Source organism: Cladophialophora bantiana, assembly GCF_000835475.1.
Source record: "Cladophialophora bantiana CBS 173.52 unplaced genomic scaffold supercont1.10, whole genome shotgun sequence".
In the NCBI taxonomy this organism is placed as follows: Eukaryota; Fungi; Ascomycota; class Eurotiomycetes; order Chaetothyriales; family Herpotrichiellaceae; genus Cladophialophora; species Cladophialophora bantiana.
This window is the reverse complement of record NW_015971584.1, coordinates 821,827-838,011: the sequence shown is the minus strand read 5'-3', so window position 1 is coordinate 838,011 and position 16,185 is coordinate 821,827. Positions and strand designations below refer to the sequence as shown.

Sequence of the window (16,185 nt, the reverse complement as noted above, 5' to 3'; positions counted from 1 at the left end):
GGTACACCTTCCACACTTCTGGCCCGCACAGCCTGAGCTACTCTCTTACGAGCAATCCGGCGAATCTTTGGCCGCTGCGACATTTTGACTACTATCGTTCCTCTCGCGCACCGTAATCGGTAGCGTGCCACACATCCTCTGCCCACACTGACCGCGAGCGTTGGTCCCGTTTAGCTCCAAGTTTGCCCCGAAATACCGGCCGTTAGAGCTCTAGGTATTCGCAGGAAATCACATGTGTTTCCAAAAGTGCGAGCTGCACCATCCCTACCCTTCTCGCTCTTGAAACAAGTTCAGGGCTGCCATGTTATGTCACGCCACCAGGGTCTCACAATCATGCCTAAGCCGAAAATTGTTCTGTACGCGGAAGCCCTGACCCACATCGGGCAATTAACTCTGCATGCTTCTCTTCAAACGGAAAAGAACGAACATACGAAAATCCTGCTTTCCTCCGATAAGAAAGTTATTACCGCCATTCACGACGGCGAGTCTTCCAGCATCTATCTTCCCACCCAAATCTCCGGCAGTGCGCATGTCACATTTCCGTTTGAGAAGAGGACAGAAATCTCAACACGCTTGCAGATTGACGACGTCGGCCACTTGAAGCCTACAAGTGAGGCACTCAGCGACGTCGAAGTCCCTTGGTCTGCAGTCAGCCTGCATGAACATAGTTCTATCAACTGCAGCCAATGCGACGCTTGCATTTTGGTGACGGACAAACTCGTCACCTGGAAAGATTTGCCCGGTGAAAACTGGGCGGATTTGATGGACTTTTGGTTCTGTCATAAGCCTAACAGCAAAATTTCCCCCCATGATCACGCCGCCGAGTCCGGAGACCTCCCTGCAAAGGGTAAAGTCACTCCCTCTCCCGGCGTGGGTTTAGTGGATACCGTTTCTTTCCTACTGTCGGAAGAAGATTGTGCAAATATCGAGGTGAGTCGGACCACAGCTGAATCTACGATGGAATAAAAGCCGCACACGTCATCGGCGTAAAGAAAGAAGCTTTTCAGGCGTCAAGCCAAGAGTCGATTGATCTAGTTTCTGATACATTCGCCGGACATCAAGTCTGTGATCGGTGACCTGGTGGTAGACTCAACCTCCTTTTAGTGACGGATGATCTGCCGCCATGGACCAAAGTACCATTCCTCCTCATTTCACCTTTGCGCCTTTGAGTGGCACCGCGCCAAGGGATATGCGTGAGGTACATTTGAGCTAACCGTTACTTCAGGTGACCAAGGACCCTTTAAAGGAAGGCGTCGGCGTCCTTCGATGCCTTTCTTGCAAGAGCTGCCTCGGTTTGAGCGCAGAGGACCAAAAAAGCTATCGTCTTTATAAGTCCAGGCTTGCAATAATCCCAGAACCAGGTCAAGCAGCAGAAAGATTTCCAGCTGCTGTCTTTCTGACTGCTCAGCTGCTGGCCTCAATTGCGAGCTCGGTGAATCGCAAGGTTGTTGTCCATGACGACGACAACCAATCTGACGCTGATCACGGCCTTCTGCTTTGGATCTTCAACCCAGACATCTACTATTCTAGCAGCAAACGTGGGCCCACTGCCCACCGTGCTATGAAGGTCTTCTACAAATCCATTCCCCACCCGGAGGAGTTTCTGGACAGGACCGGCTCGAACTGCGAAGAGCTTGTCGTTCCCAAAGAAGACTTTTTTCAATTCAAGCAAACCCTAGAAGAAAGCACTGATATCCTTCCTCAGTCGGCGCGAACGTTCCAGGACTGGAATGTCGGTCTTCTTGATCGATGGGAAAAAAATGCTACAGGTTCCGCGAAGATGGACCAGAACCCGTTGAACAAGAAAGTGGACGAAGGATTCGAGATATTCAAATTGCCAGCAGGAATGAAAGAACTTTACCTCTGAGGTCTGCGCTTCGGGTTCAGTACAAATCATCCATACACTCACAACTGGCGAGCCAACTGTACCAATAAAGATCTCAGGTCGACTCATGGCGTCGGACGCTGCCCACTTCTGCGAAGTCGGTTGCATGGATTCTCCAATGTCACGAAGTCGTCCATGTACAGAGCCGCTTCGATATCATGGTTTGCGGAAGCTCTGAGGTTTAAACGTTCAGAGAGAGCAAGAACATAAAGTTGACATTCGGGTGGATCACCAGAAACGTCCAGGGGGGCCTTCGCCAGGAATAGCCGCCCGTGACTATCACTCACCCGAGGGCAGGATTGACTTGTTGGACTTTGATCTTTTCGACTGGCCTCAAGAGACCACCTCTCCATCCAGAAAGGGGTAGAACAATGGGTGCTGGAGCGCCTAGCCACTTAAGACGAGACCTGGAAATGGCCCCACCGAATCTCGATTTACGGCACCAGTCCAAAGTAAAGGGATTGATCCTGAGAAGGGGAAGCCTAGGTTAAGATGCCATGCTAGGGCTCATCTATATTTAGTCAATTCTAATGAATGATGGCAGCAATGATTTCGGATCGCTTCCGGGCACACTGTTATTCGTTCGGATGTCGACTCATGCACGATGACAGCGAGGCATCCTCCAGCTAATCTGACAGCATGAATTCTGTGTCCTCGGAATATTGTGAAAAGCGATGCGCTTGGGATCAACCTATTCCGTGGAAGCTTTTCGCTGACACAAAATGCTAGCCTGAAAGCAACTTGTACACCTGCAGGGCACAGAGCACGTTTTATATAAATGCAGAGTATCGGATACCCCGTTTACTAACCGAAACTGATTCTGGAGGGTGACCGGTGAATCTCTTCCCCCATGAGAGTATGGCGGCCGAAAGCTGCTCACTGGGCCTTTCTTCTCGACGTGTCTGGTCCCGGACCGCTCGTAGAGGGACAAGGTGGACAACTTGAAAGATCCAAAACCCGGCTCCGACCGAGGTGGTCGTTGCTTGTGATGTGGTCCGTTTGCGGCTTCTTGATGAATGGGTGTTAGGAAGCGAGATCAAAAAGCACTTGTTGGTTTTCCAAAGAGCGCGACTATCCGCGTAGCGTATCCCTCACGCTCGCAAATGATTTTGGGTCTGCAACTGCTATGCATGGAGCTTTATCTTAGCAAGACCAAAAGATGGGATGGGTTTGCATGATTCGATATATTGAATCCATGCATATGCCCGAGTTAGCCTGAGAGTATGTCAAGAATCGAGCTCGGGTGTATGGTACAGGCCTGGCACTAGCTACCCGCCTTCAGTAACGGTGACACCGACTCTAATAGTATGAATGTGAGGCATTTCTTTACATTGACTTCCAGCCGCAAGACGCGTTCTAGTATTTCCCTCAAACAGGGCTCGGCTCACCTACTACTTTTGAAAAATTTCCACTAGACCTATTTTGGAACTGCAGCTTGGCTGTCTCGACATCAAGGCTCGTCTACAGAAAGCTCAATTGAAGCTCGCTACTGTTCTCAGACTTCCCTTTGCAACCGTGCTGAGCTCCGTCTTCACCATGAGCGCCCTCCGACTGTCCCGTGCAGCGCTGCGCGCCAGGTCTGCAATCGCTCTGAAGCCAATTCAACGAAGAGGATACGCCGAGGCCGTCTCCGACAAAATCAAGCTCTCCCTGGCCCTTCCTCACCAGGTACGTCCACCCGAGATCTGCTGGTCTGCAAGGCGAGAGAAGAAAGGATGCATCCTTTGGGTCAAGGAGTTGAACTGACAATGTGGTCGATACTTAGTCTATTTATTCCTCACAAGACGTGTACGTTGTCGAACAACTCCGGAACCCGAGCATCCCCATCGAACCCTCGATAAAGCCCCCCTGCTGACAACCATACCTCCAGTGTACAAGTGAACATTCCCGCCGAGTCTGGAGAAATGGGTATCCTTGCACAGCACGTCCCATCCATTGAGCAGTTGAAACCGGGCTTGGTCGAAATCATCGAGGAGAGTGGTGGAAGCAAGCAATTTTTCCGTACGTCTCACATCTAGAGCATGAGGTCGGCAACGTGGGATGTGGGAATCAATAGCTGACGCCGGACACTTTGCTGGCAGTTTCGGGAGGTTTCGCCGTCGTCCAACCGGATTCCGTGCTGAGCATAAACGCCGTGGAAGGGTTTCCTCTTGAGGATTTCAGCGAAGAGGCGATCAAGTCACAAATAGCGGAGGCTCAGAAGATTGCTAGTGGAAGCGGAAGCGAGCAAGACATTGCCGAGGCCAAGATCGAACTCGAGGTGAGATTATCCACAGCACCAGTGGTCTATTTGGGAGGACGATGGATGTGCTGACGCTGCATTTTCTTCGCTACACAGGTTCTCGAATCATTGCAGGCGGCAATGAAGTAAGAATTTGACTCGCTACGCTTTGTACATATAAAGGCGGAGGGAAAACCACAAAGGGCTGCTGTCAGGTCTCAGATGACTTGAATTGCAATATCTATTCCATGTGCTCCTGGACTTTGTTCACTTCTCTCTATGCTCTACCGCGTTTCAGCATTGGCTTAGCTGCCTTCGCTCGGGGAGGCCGCCGCGAACCAAATCCCGCTCTTGCATTGCGAAAGACACCAGATCATGCTGCCCTTGGGTGCACATCCCTTTTGAAATCTCGATCCATGCCGTTCACGCTCCTGCCCTGCCGGAGTCTTGCTTCCTGCACTACAACCTCTGGTCAGGCACGATCATTTCCCTCTCTGCTCTCATGGCACATTCGTTTTCTTCGCTAACCTTATCATTTCTTCCTCTAACGCGCCGTGGTCACCATGATAGGTTCCATATCACCATAGCCCTACTCATCTCCGAACATGGATAGCTCACAGAGGTCTGTGCTCTCGTCTCGCCTTAACCACGCCACGTTGCTAACGAATCTGCAGTCCGCAAGGTGTCACGGTGGCCACCCGTATTCGAGCGTTCCACCGACTCGAGACACGAATCCCATCATTCCATCTCCCTCCTCGCATTCTCTTCCCAGCCACAGAGTCTAATGTCTGCTCTGACCGAGGACAGAGGGAAGACTTCAGTTTCGCCTCCCCGGCTGGTCGAGCATCCAGAGATAGCAATGAAAGTATCCGAGGGGACGTATGTCTTCCCGTGGCCTCCATTTTCCACAAGGGGACAAAGAATTGTGAGCAAGGAGGTAATCCGGAGACCCTCCGGCTTCCCCCTTTCACCAGCATGGACGGCCCTGTCGAAGAAAGAACCCCTTCCCAGCGGCAAACCCTGCGGCAAGACGGCCACCGGCTCCGTCGACAACATCGATCAATGGAAAACGTAACAGATGATCCTGCTCTCGAGATTGCAATGGCTAGATCTCGGCTTCGCTCCATTGCTCCGAAAGAACAAGCTGTTTCGGAAGAGCCATCACGCGGCCGCTCGTACACCTTGGACGAGCTGAATATTATGCTGGATGACGCCATCAAAGATAGCTCTCCCAAACCTGATGTCTCTTCCGATGAGCAGCCTGCCACTCTCGCACCGAAACCCGGTTTCGTTCTCCGTCGAGCTTCTACCCGACAAGATCGCCGTCCGTCGCGATCTCGTGCGTGGCAATCCCGGAGCAGCACCGAATCTGTTGTGCCCCGGAGCAGCGAGGAATCAACGAGAGTAGAGTACGAGGGGGAGGAGAAGACGCAACAGCAAGACATGGGCGGCAAAGAAACTGACAAGCCAGAGTCCCCTGCTGCTGATCCGCGGCTGAAACCTCGTGCCGACCCAACCAGTGAATTGAGTCCTGTAAAGCAGAGAGCTGCCATGTTTGAAAGCCTCAGCAAAAAGACGACAGGCCATGAACGAGTTTGTCAGCATTTTGGGCACGAGCGTGATTCATCTCATCAGCATCAGCATCACCACCCTCCGCGTAAGGAGACAAAAAAGATCCACCGAATCAAATTTGGAGACACGATTGAGGAAAGACCAGGCACACCCTTGATTCCCTTGACCCTGCCAACACTCGTCACACAAGAGAAGACCAGCAGGCCTCCAAGTACACTGCAAAAGGAACATGTTGACGTTGAACATCCTGTGCATGTTGAAGAAGAGGCCATAAGTGACGACGTTTTCAAGGAGGAGAGGAAGCCTTCATTAGCTTGGCCTTTCAGATGGAGCATTTTTAACAAGGGAAATTCTGCGCCACCTCAGGAGACCGACACCCCTTCTTGTGATGCAGATGCAAAGGACGAACATTATCCGAAAACTCGACACAATATTGTTCGAAGCAAAGTTCAGGAGATACTGCAAGCCGCGAACGAGAAAGACGATGCAGAGCAGCGACGCAGGGACGCAGAGAGGGAACGTCTCAGTCGAAGACCGACTCGAGCTCAACTACCACGAAGGCAGGCTGAAGCAAGGCGTGACGAGACGAAACAGGAGAAGACAGCTGAACCGACGCCAGTGGAGGCTCCAAGGATGGAGATGTTCCGATGTCTGAAATTCCCTGCGGAGACCGGCGACAACAAGCCAGGCCCCAGGACTCCTCTTCAGCGTGCCATGTCAGAGAAACAGGTACTGGCACCACCCACACGGGCTGGTCCGGACAGCGAGTCAGGAGCAAGCCCACAGAAACCTGCTCCTCTCACTCCCATTCGGGGAAGATCCATCTCTGCTCATCGGTCTTCGCTTGGGAGACAGAAAACCTCTGTACAGCAACAGTTCAATCTCAGTCCTGGGCCAAGCCGCAGTGGCTCTAAACAGCGTCAGGGCGTAAAAGTCGAGGTAGAGATTCGTGATAGCCCGGAGCGCGAGGCGCGGGAGAGGGGTGACAAGATTGTCATCGTCAGAGCAGATGTTTCAGAGATGGACGACGAGGGGAGATGATTGGGGAATAGGTTATCCAAGAATGCGCAGAAGGACAAGACAGACTTTATCAAGATGCATGGCTTTGGGGCGGGTGAAACGCCGTAGGAGGTTTATATGGAATGGGTGAAGAGTGACATGGGTGCTGCTAGCAAGAAAGCATAAGGAGGGACGCGTGTCGGTTTGGTATAGGTACAATTATCTTTTAACAAGCACCTCGTGCCGCATGCCTTTGAAGCATGAATCCAACTCCAATGGTGGGCCTGCAAGGCAATAGTCTGATTTATATCGATCATCCACGGAGCTTCCAAATTGCAATCGACACATCACTATGGAGTACCTTGGATCTATGCTGTCGGCTCGACCAACTGTGGAGAGCGCCTCGTTTATGGACATTTCTAGCCATGATCCCCATAAGGACCCATGAAGAGTTTGACTTCGAGTAATTCCCGTTCATTCGTTCGGAAACGGGATCCATTCTGGCGTGAGTACTCAAGCACTCAACTCCGCATTCTCACCCTCCATACACTTTTTGGTGTCGAGAGAGTTGGGGAAATGACGACCTAGGATCAGGGCGCGCTTACCGGTAGGTACCTGGCGAATACGGAGGACTCATTGACTATCCAAGGGAGAGAGCAGCGCATTGCTCACGGGAAATTCGTCGCGGAGGCCAGGAGGAGGACGTGTTTGCTCAATCAATCAATCGCTCAATCAATCGATTGACATACATGACACAGATCAAATATCTTTCTTGCAGAAGGCCATCCCGTCTGAAAAATTGTGAATTGCTCGTCGTAACTGATGCCAGCAGACTGATTGTTCTTAACCGGTCCTCGACTCGAACTGAACCTAGACAAAATCCAGTGTCACACTCCTGGTCACACAGTCAAACCTAGGTACTCAGACAACAAGACCCTTTGTCTTAGCTGGGTCGGGTCACATTCACCCTTGCCATTGCGAGCTAGCTCATCCATCGTTTCTTTCTCTTTTCACCGCAGGTTGTTGTTATTCTTGAAGGGCGGGTATACCAAAACCCAACGCCCAAGCGTCGTTCACGCTCCTTCTTGCTCTTGGACGTCATTGCTCTCTCGCTCTTCCTCGCCTCCCGCGAACCCCTTTGATCGCATTGGCAGTCACAGGACTAGTGACCAAAGCACACATGACGCCGAAGAACAAGAATATCCCGAGAGCAATGTATATGCCTGTGGTGTAGGCAGAGGATGGTGGTGAGGTGATGGTGGTGTTTACACTTGCGGACGTGGATGTCTCGGTTGAAGGTGACGGAGAGCTGAAGGATACAGTAGGAGGAAATAAGAGTGGCGATGATGTGAGAACGGTGGTCATCGACAGAAACGAGGCAGACAATGGCGGTAGAGGAGTCGAATTTGAACTCCCCACCGCCGTTGAGCTTGCACTGGGAGCCAGATCGACCTCGTTTACAGTGGCAGGTGTCGGACCTGGGTCTGATGTTGTTTGTGAATCTTCACCTCGCCATTGGATCCACACAGTCTCGACTGACGGATCGGGCCCCGTGATGGATGGGACGAGGAAGGTGTGGTCCATGATCCCCATAACTGACTTGCTGAACCTGAATCTTGTGGGTGACTGGAGGCCTGTCGCAATCACGCGGTGGTTGGAGGGACGACAGGGAGGATGCCACGGAGAAAAGGAATTCGAGTCGTTATTCTGTATGCGTGCCATTGGGGACGTTCAAGGGACTGTCGTGGTGGGCTGCGCAAGGAAGGCACGACTTGAACGGAAAAAGTGAGATGAGGCAGTCGCGCCAGACGATGAATGGGTGGTGTGCCAGTGGTTGAGATCGCCCGACTCTTTCCCGCCCGCTATTTTTCAATGAGCGTAGCGGAATGTGTGGGCGAAAAGCGAGTGTGAGCTGGCGATCGCGACGGCGAAGTTGAACCTGACAATGTTGTAGTTTGCGTTGGACTGAGAGAACAGCACGGCCGGAGGTGGGTTGGTGAGAGGACGAGATGATCATGGCACAGGATCGAAGAAGTTGGTGTTCAAGAAGCCGGGTCGCTACATGGCAACGGAGCAGCAGGTGGTGAGTGAAGTGAGGACACGAGGTTGGGTATCTAGTGATGAGTGAACTAACACAGCACCGCACCCACAGTTCAAGAAGAAAGTAGAGGCCCGCTTGCACAGCTGCTGATTCATTCAATGCCGCCCTTTGGTATTGGTTTGCTCGCTTGCGTCTTCAATGGTTACTCATTAAGCCCGCCCGAGGGATGAATACTAGGCATCCTGTTCAAGAGCGACGTCTGTTGCTGAAGCCGGTGCGGCACGTCCATGGACTTCACCAGCCTCGCCCTCGCCGGTCTGCCCCGTTGGCCCAGGATTTTCCAATGTTGATGGCCCGCCTGAAGCCGGATGGCCTTTCAGAGGAGCTTCGTCTTCGGCATCCATTTGTAGTAAGAAGGTTTCCCACAATTCGATGAGCTGTTGGTCTCGTTAGCACAGTTTTCCTCTCTTTTGGACAACACCACCATACCTCTTTCTGGGCCTCAACAGCACCCTCCAGAAACGTTTCCACACCGCTCTTGAAATCCTCGACTTTCTCGCGCTCAAATCTCTCCAGTTCTGCCCTCATCAACCGACCCATGTCTTCAAACAATAATCGAGCCTGGTGTGCTTTTTTCTCGGCGTCGCTAACACTGGCGCCGACTTCATTCAGCTTGTCCTGTTGGCTTTTACCCTGCCGGAGAAGCTTCTCATGAGCGCTTCGTCGTTTGGCGAGTTCACTTTCTGCGGCGTGCCATGAATGGAATGCCTTCTGCCTCTGTGTGAAGGCTTGCTTTACACTGCCAATAAGTCTGATATACTCGTCCACGGTAATCCCAAGAGTCAAAACATCTTGTTGTGCTTGTCGCTCATACAGCTCTCGGATCCTCATCTGCACATCCGACAACCCTTGCAAGGGACCGGAGAAGGTGGGTGACAGGTCGACCTGAGCAAGGCTATTAACCGATGCGGCGAATTCTCCGGCCGCGGCAGCAAGACCTTTCCTTTGGTCAACAACAGTGTCGACAGCCTTCATTAGGGCCTTCAGCTGGTTTTCTAAGGCGTCGAGGTAGACTCTGCGGTCATGGAACCAATCATCGTGCTCAACGAACTTGCCGCTAGACGAACCAACATTGATCCCAATAGCACTCAACATTCCCTTATTCTGACCCAAGTCCGGCTCCCTGTTTTCCTTGTTTTTGACATCAATGTTGAAAGCGTCACTTTCGAGGAAGATTTTGAGGTCGGCATCATGGTGCAGGATCGGGTGAGCGGCAATTTTGTTGAGCATCCGCTCTAAGGCTTGACGTCTTGACTCGACAAACTCGCTATCAAAGCGGCCGACGGCTTGCTTCTCGGGAGGCGGAGGGACGACCACGCCCGGGTTGTTGTTATGCAATGAGTTGTACAGCCAAAGAAAATCCCGATACCGGCGTGATACGGCAAACTCGGGCTGCTTGTAAGCTTTTGAGGTTGTCTACAGCCCATCAGCAGTTGGAGCATGTTCCTGTCCAACTCACATACCTTTGTACGGACTTGATACACGATGTGACTGCTTGTCAAATCCCCAACCTTGTGTGGATCGCCCACCAGGATTTCGAAAGTTGGTTTGGCGGCTTGTTCCACGCTCACACTCGACGGGGTCTGTCGGATTGGAGGAGCGATCGTCTGTGACTGAACTGGCGGCGGACCCTTGGGTCTTCCGGGAGGAAGAGTGGTGTCTTCATATTCCGAACTGACAAAACCGGGGGAGGTCGCAGAAGGCTGTCGATTCACTCTTGCTGTGAGTTCTTTCCTCGGTGGGGTCGGCGCTTGATCTACAGATATGGCAGATGCTGCAGGAGCTGGCTCTGCGCCCAAGGGACCGAGAGGATCTAGGGAATCGTCCACAGCTTCGAGCTTCGTCGGTTGGACCTCGATCTTTCGAGCCGGGATTTTTCGTGATGAAGGAGGACGCGGGCCAGAAGACGGGGTCGGTTTTGTGGAAGGAGGGGCTGTTTCGAAGATGAGCATGAACTCAGCGACTCTTCAAATGCATATTCGTACCGTCATTTGGTTTGGCCGAGCTGGCCAGATCTTGCGGGTTCTCTGACTGCGACTGAGATGGAACATCTGCCGAAATGGTCAGCATGATCAGCGACAATACGCTCGAGAACCAGTCGCCTACCACCCCATGGTGAGTCATCCATATTTGCAAGTATGAGCGTTGAAAAGGACTGTGTTGTCACTGCTGATTGAGAAAGAGATGACTATTGCCTGGACCTCTACAGAGTGCAATGCGGAGCAAAGCAGCCAAACTCGCCAATTCCGGCTGGCTTGGCACCCGCTCCCCGCTCCATCAAATGCCTACCTGCGGTCATAGTATGTATTTCGTGCCTACTGCTCTAGAAGACGTGAATTCTTTGGGCACCAGTGATCCGACCATCGTTGCCCCTCCAGGCGCTTGTGGATGACGTCGCCCAACGACTTATTGTATGGCCCAATTATCAAAGCTAATATTGCAATGTGTAGCCCAAAAAGCAGCATGGTAATGTAACCAATGTTGACCTTTAGGCCAGTCTTTGGACACGCACATAGTGTACATTAACGAGCCTGTCTCTGCTGGTCCTTCCGCTATGCATGTGTGACGCCCAATGCGATGCAGAAATGCCCATAGTACATTTACATATTGACGTTTGTCCTACTTTTTCCCACCCTGTTTTGGCAGCGTCTGCTGACTTTGTTGGCTTCTTTCCTGGCCAAATGAGCTGACGAAGTCCAACAAGTTGATGTCGTCCTCAGCAAACACGTTCTGCTCCTCCTCAAATGTAGGCTCTTTTGTAGGCGCGGCTCTAGTCTCTGTTGGGGAAGTGTCTGTGGCGATGGTCGCGGCGACCTGGTCCGTCTTCTTTGCCGTCTTTGAACTATCAAAACTTGTACCGAACCGAGCTCGAAAGCTTGCCAGCCTTCCTGACTCGTCGTCTTCAACGTTCAGAAGCTCCTTGGAGGTCGGGTTCCACAGGGGAGAATTTCTGGTGTCGCGGGTCGACCTATAGACCGGTATCGGGGAAGTCGTTCGCATGGTGAAGGCACTACCGTCGGAGAGCGTTACTAGTTGAGTAAAAGTATAGGGCCGCTTCGGTCGCTTGATGAGCCGCGCATGCCGACATGCTTGACAGATATAGGTTGTAGAGGTAGTGGCCGAAGATGCTAAGCTGGGTAATGCATTCGGTCGCAGGCAGGGCCGCAGTGCTACAGACATTCTTGTCTTCAGATGGTGTGCTCGATCGTTGGGGTGGGCCAGTAATTCTGGTTCGCCAATTGATTCTCCCTCACTTTGGGGCGATGCACGGCGACTGAAGTTGGAATCGAGGATCAATGAAATGGGTGTTTATATGGAGAAGTCAATTGGGACGGAACGACTAACTTCACAGTAACACGAATATCTCTGCCAAGGTGAGTAAAACCAGTACCCACTCGAGAGACCCGTGATTCGCCCCCTGTGAACCACCCCAGCACGCTCATCGCCGTAATCGACCCTCCAGGTTTCGAGCATATCCGAGCCTACTGTTTATTGTCCAATGCAAAATGAACTGGTTGAGCTTTGGCCTCAGCTTCGCCTTCCCCCCTGGCCCGCCTGCATCGTCTAGCTTGTCGTCGTTGTTGTCGCTGGACCAGCTGGATCTGTTTCGAGAGGGGTTGGCAGTTCTCCTTGTAGAAGTTGCACAGGCGACGAAGCTCGGCCTTTACCAGCCATCTCCAGCGCTATTGGAGTGATAGGCGGGCATTGTGCATACAACGAGATGGGATAGCCAAATTACGCCGTTACAGAAACTGAATTGCGAAGTACTTCTGGGCAGCTTTCTAGTGTTGGAAGTGGACGTATACCCAACTGTGAGTTTGCTGCTTTAGTGGGTTCTATGCGCAACTGCAAAGATTGACTGCAAAGATTGACACGCTCAGGATGTTGCCTCTTCCTGATGCGGTTTCAGGCCACGGACCACTGCACTTGTACTTACCAGTTGTATCCAGCACTAACTCCCAGTTTATTGGCGACCTGCATGACGGGTTGAGACGACTCCAGCCACGGCGCCTACCCGCAAGCGCAATTCAGCCCACGGATATCTGTCCGGGCCAGCCTCATGTGCTGCCTTTGTGTTGTTTTGTCTGAATACGGGCAAAGCAAACTGTTGACCCCCATTTCAAGTCAGCTATGATCCGCCATGACACGCAAATCTTGTGAAGCCAGCACACGCAGCGGCATGCCATCCCGGTCAATCATCTCAATGGACTCCTATGCCGTCCTAAGAGGCACAGCTTGTTGAAGAAGTAGCAGATGCATGCGGCTGCAAGGAAGACGTGGTAAGCACATTACTTCAGGTACGTCCCGAGACAACTCCCCCTGGACTCCAAACGGGTGCCGCCGTGTTGACACTCGTATCATACTAGCGCGGCAATAACGATGTTGAACGTGCAATCAGACAAGATGGTATACGAAATCGGTATCTGAGTAAAGGGCGGCTTAATCGACCTCGATTTGATACTCCAACAGAATCAGAGGTGGGGTTTTCGGTTGAGTTGCTTTCTCTATCGCCCTCCAACTCCAAGCAGCTACAGAACATGAACAAGTTGCAACAGAGGCCTGCAGTCGATGATGAGGTTAAGATCGGAACACTTTTCAGTGCCTGAGATGATTCTGGGAACCTGTTTCAGGCGCAATATCTCCTGGATGCTATTCAAGTCAGTCCCATCCCAACACACAGAGTTCAACTCGACCGTGATGGCAGCTACGAATCTGCTTTGAAGGCACGATTCCCCCTTGCAGTGCGCAATACAAGGCGGGGCGGTGATCAAGGAGAATTGCGTCAGTTATTGCAGGAATATCTTGCTGGTGACGCATCTCCCAGCAAGATCGCAAGCGCCGACACTTCGGACACTGATGCTGTAAATATTCTTGACGAGCTCGTCTCCAAAGGAGCTGCATATGTCAACGGCGAAAACTCCGTTATCATCAAAGAGCTAGAAAGACACGGGCATGGCGAAGCTTCCACCTTACATTTCTACTCCTCTTGTCTAGCTGACGATTTGGGTCCATCTTGGTTGCTTAATTATAACTGATTCTTGGAGTTGCTTCAGAGTCGAAGCGAGACGAAACCCACACTATGTGCTATCTACGGTGATAGCGCCAGAGAAGATGCGTGCCGTGATGGTTGCCACTTCTCTTACCTCCAAATGGGAGAGCAGATCACGCAAGACCTTCTGGGGTATGAAATGTTCATGAGTGAAAAGAACTTCGCGAGATGTCCCTTGAGCACCTTGGAGACCGGAAACATCAGCAAGCTGGTAACGCGACGATTTGTGACAATGCTATGACCATCCCCTCAATGCAACGAGCAAATAGATTGTCAATGCACATGCCCTGGTTGTCTGGAAAAATCGAATATGGAACTATCGACGACTATTTCTATTGCAATTGTCGCAGGACCAAGTTGTCTAACTACTATTTCCAATGTAATGGGTCATCGCACGGCCCTGAGTTCAGTCAACATGACGCCAACCTGATGATCAAACTGCTCCGTAACCTTGCGCCCTCAAAATAGGAGAACATCTTGATTCTCCGTGAAACTGGAGTGAGAAAATCCACTTTTATCAACGCCAGGGTCAACTACCTAGAATTTGCAACCCTAGACGACGCTATGGCTTCCAATAACTTGTCCTAGGTTGTTCCCTGCTCCTCCTCAACTCAGACCATGTTACCAAGACAGTCCAGGTGAGGAGACTAAGGAACATTTCGTCTGCGTTGGGTCTATAGACGATGAAAACGACGGCAGCAAAGGCGACCTCAGCGACTCAGCGAACGACTGTCTATCCTGTGACGCTTTCCTCCGGCTCTACAACCTGCGCAGCACGTCTCATTGATACTCCAGGGATTGGCGACACACGCGGTCCAGTGTACCAAAAAAAACATGATGGACTTTCTTGCCACGATTAGCAGCTATGATGGGTTGCGTGCGATATTGATACTTCTTAAGCCAAACAATTCTCGATTGAGGATAACATTTCGATACTGTGTGAAAGAGCTCCTGGTCCATTAGAGCGCTGCTCGAAACATGGTATTTGGCTTTACCAATACGCGATTCACGAACTACGCTCCTGGCGACACCATCCAACCTTTAGAGAGACTCCTGGGAGAGGACACCGATGCAGGACTTTCGCTCCCAGCCAACGCGACGTATTGCTTTGATTTGGAGAGCTTTCGTCACCTTGCAGGGTCAAAGAAAGAAATTTGCATGACAAACAAAGACGACTTTGAGCGCAGCTGGGGGCATTCTCGTGATGAGACACTGCGCTTGATTGGACATTTCAAATCAATACTTCCCCATCTAAGGAAGAGCGCAATGAGCCCGAATGGAACCCGCAGGAGCATACAGGAACTCACGAGGCCAATGGCGGACATGTCGCAAATGATCAGGAAGAACATCGCCCCCTGTACAGACAAGAAAGTCGAGCTCAAAGACAAACGGATTGCTACCCTCGCGCTCCGCGCCAATCTTCGCGTTGTGAAGATATCCAACTAAGCCAGAGCCACTGGACATGCCTAGAACTGTGTGTGCTCACACGAGCTGCACCGAGGTCAAAGAAGACGGGACTGGCCGAAACGAGGAAGTCTTCGTCTACAAGACACACTGCCGTGCCGAATGTGACCTTCACAATATGCCCCATGATGCTCTAGCCCCTCCAGATCTCATTCATTGTGCAGCCTTGGGGGGCTCGAATCAATGCCATCACTGCCAGCATCACTGGTCAGAACACATGCGTGTCATCTACGACCTCAAGGAGCACATTGTGCCTGTAGTAGACAGCACCGTCGAAGTGTAGCTCAGGGACCACGCCGACGACATCACACTCTGTAGGACCGCAACTACGGACTTTGGATAACATGGTCATGGAGTACGAGCAGGAGCATGACATTATCCGCGACGCAGCGGCAAAGTTTAGCATGTTCCTGAAGCAACATTCCATCACGCCCATCAACCATGCCACGGAGGCATACCTCCAATTTCTCATCAAAGCTGAACAAGAGAAAGTCGAAGTCGGCGGCAACGACGAGAAGCTTGGCGCCTTGAGAGAGGATCTCAAGCGCAACAAAGAGGCCGTGGAAGTGCTGACCTGCTCACTCAACTCATTTACGACCGCCACAGCGGAATGATCTCACCGAAGCAGGTGTTGGGACAACGGTTCGCATGCGGAACAACTTGAAATACATTGGCAAGAATTTGCAGTTTCTGCAACAAGATATCTCATTCGCGCATGAGACCACGAATAGAGACCTACCACTCAGTTATGAGGAGCAAAGCTATCAATGGGAGCCATCGCCACCCCCGGAAATTAGAGATTCAGAGCCAGAACCAGATACACAGCTCTTCCAGCGGCGGTACGTCGTTCGCGGCAACGCACCAGCAGAATAGCAACGGCGACATGTTCACGA

General features: G+C 51.7%; 7 protein-coding genes across 7 annotated transcripts; 4 read left to right on the top strand and 3 right to left on the bottom strand.

Moving 5' to 3' along the window:
• Positions 1-333: 333 nt before the first annotated feature.
• Positions 334-1,867, top strand: Z519_07208 (uncharacterized protein; the record flags this gene model as incomplete). The annotated part of the gene is made up of 2 exons (XM_016764943.1): positions 334-930; positions 1,226-1,867. 2 exons carry the CDS (start codon positions 334-336, stop codon positions 1,865-1,867), a joined length of 1,239 nt encoding a protein of 412 aa, XP_016618893.1.
• Positions 1,868-3,421: 1,554 nt separating this feature from the next.
• On the top strand, positions 3,422-4,256 carry Z519_07207 (ATP synthase subunit delta, mitochondrial; the record flags this gene model as incomplete). The annotated part of the gene is made up of 5 exons (XM_016764942.1): positions 3,422-3,553; positions 3,651-3,673; positions 3,756-3,886; positions 3,967-4,145; positions 4,224-4,256. The coding sequence occupies 5 exons, from the start codon at positions 3,422-3,424 to the stop codon at positions 4,254-4,256; spliced, it is 498 nt and encodes a 165-aa protein (XP_016618892.1).
• An 825-nt stretch (positions 4,257-5,081) lies between these two features.
• On the top strand, positions 5,082-6,719 carry Z519_07206 (uncharacterized protein; the record flags this gene model as incomplete). The annotated part of the gene is made up of 1 exon (XM_016764941.1): positions 5,082-6,719. The coding sequence occupies one exon, from the start codon at positions 5,082-5,084 to the stop codon at positions 6,717-6,719; it is 1,638 nt and encodes a 545-aa protein (XP_016618891.1).
• Positions 6,720-7,775: 1,056 nt separating this feature from the next.
• Positions 7,776-8,261, bottom strand: Z519_07205 (uncharacterized protein; the record flags this gene model as incomplete). The annotated part of the gene is made up of 1 exon (XM_016764940.1): positions 7,776-8,261. One exon carries the CDS (start codon positions 8,259-8,261, stop codon positions 7,776-7,778), a length of 486 nt encoding a protein of 161 aa, XP_016618890.1.
• A 690-nt stretch (positions 8,262-8,951) lies between these two features.
• On the bottom strand, positions 8,952-10,730 carry Z519_07204 (uncharacterized protein; the record flags this gene model as incomplete). Its single annotated transcript, XM_016764939.1, has 3 exons — positions 8,952-9,155; positions 9,208-10,194; positions 10,242-10,730. The coding sequence occupies 3 exons, from the start codon at positions 10,728-10,730 to the stop codon at positions 8,952-8,954; spliced, it is 1,680 nt and encodes a 559-aa protein (XP_016618889.1).
• A 667-nt stretch (positions 10,731-11,397) lies between these two features.
• Z519_07203 (uncharacterized protein) lies at positions 11,398-11,958 on the bottom strand (the record flags this gene model as incomplete). Its single annotated transcript, XM_016764938.1, has 1 exon — positions 11,398-11,958. The coding sequence occupies one exon, from the start codon at positions 11,956-11,958 to the stop codon at positions 11,398-11,400; it is 561 nt and encodes a 186-aa protein (XP_016618888.1).
• Positions 11,959-14,806: 2,848 nt separating this feature from the next.
• On the top strand, positions 14,807-15,906 carry Z519_07202 (uncharacterized protein; the record flags this gene model as incomplete). Its single annotated transcript, XM_016764937.1, has 3 exons — positions 14,807-15,256; positions 15,439-15,499; positions 15,611-15,906. The coding sequence occupies 3 exons, from the start codon at positions 14,807-14,809 to the stop codon at positions 15,904-15,906; spliced, it is 807 nt and encodes a 268-aa protein (XP_016618887.1).
• Between the last annotated feature and the right edge of the window lie 279 nt (positions 15,907-16,185).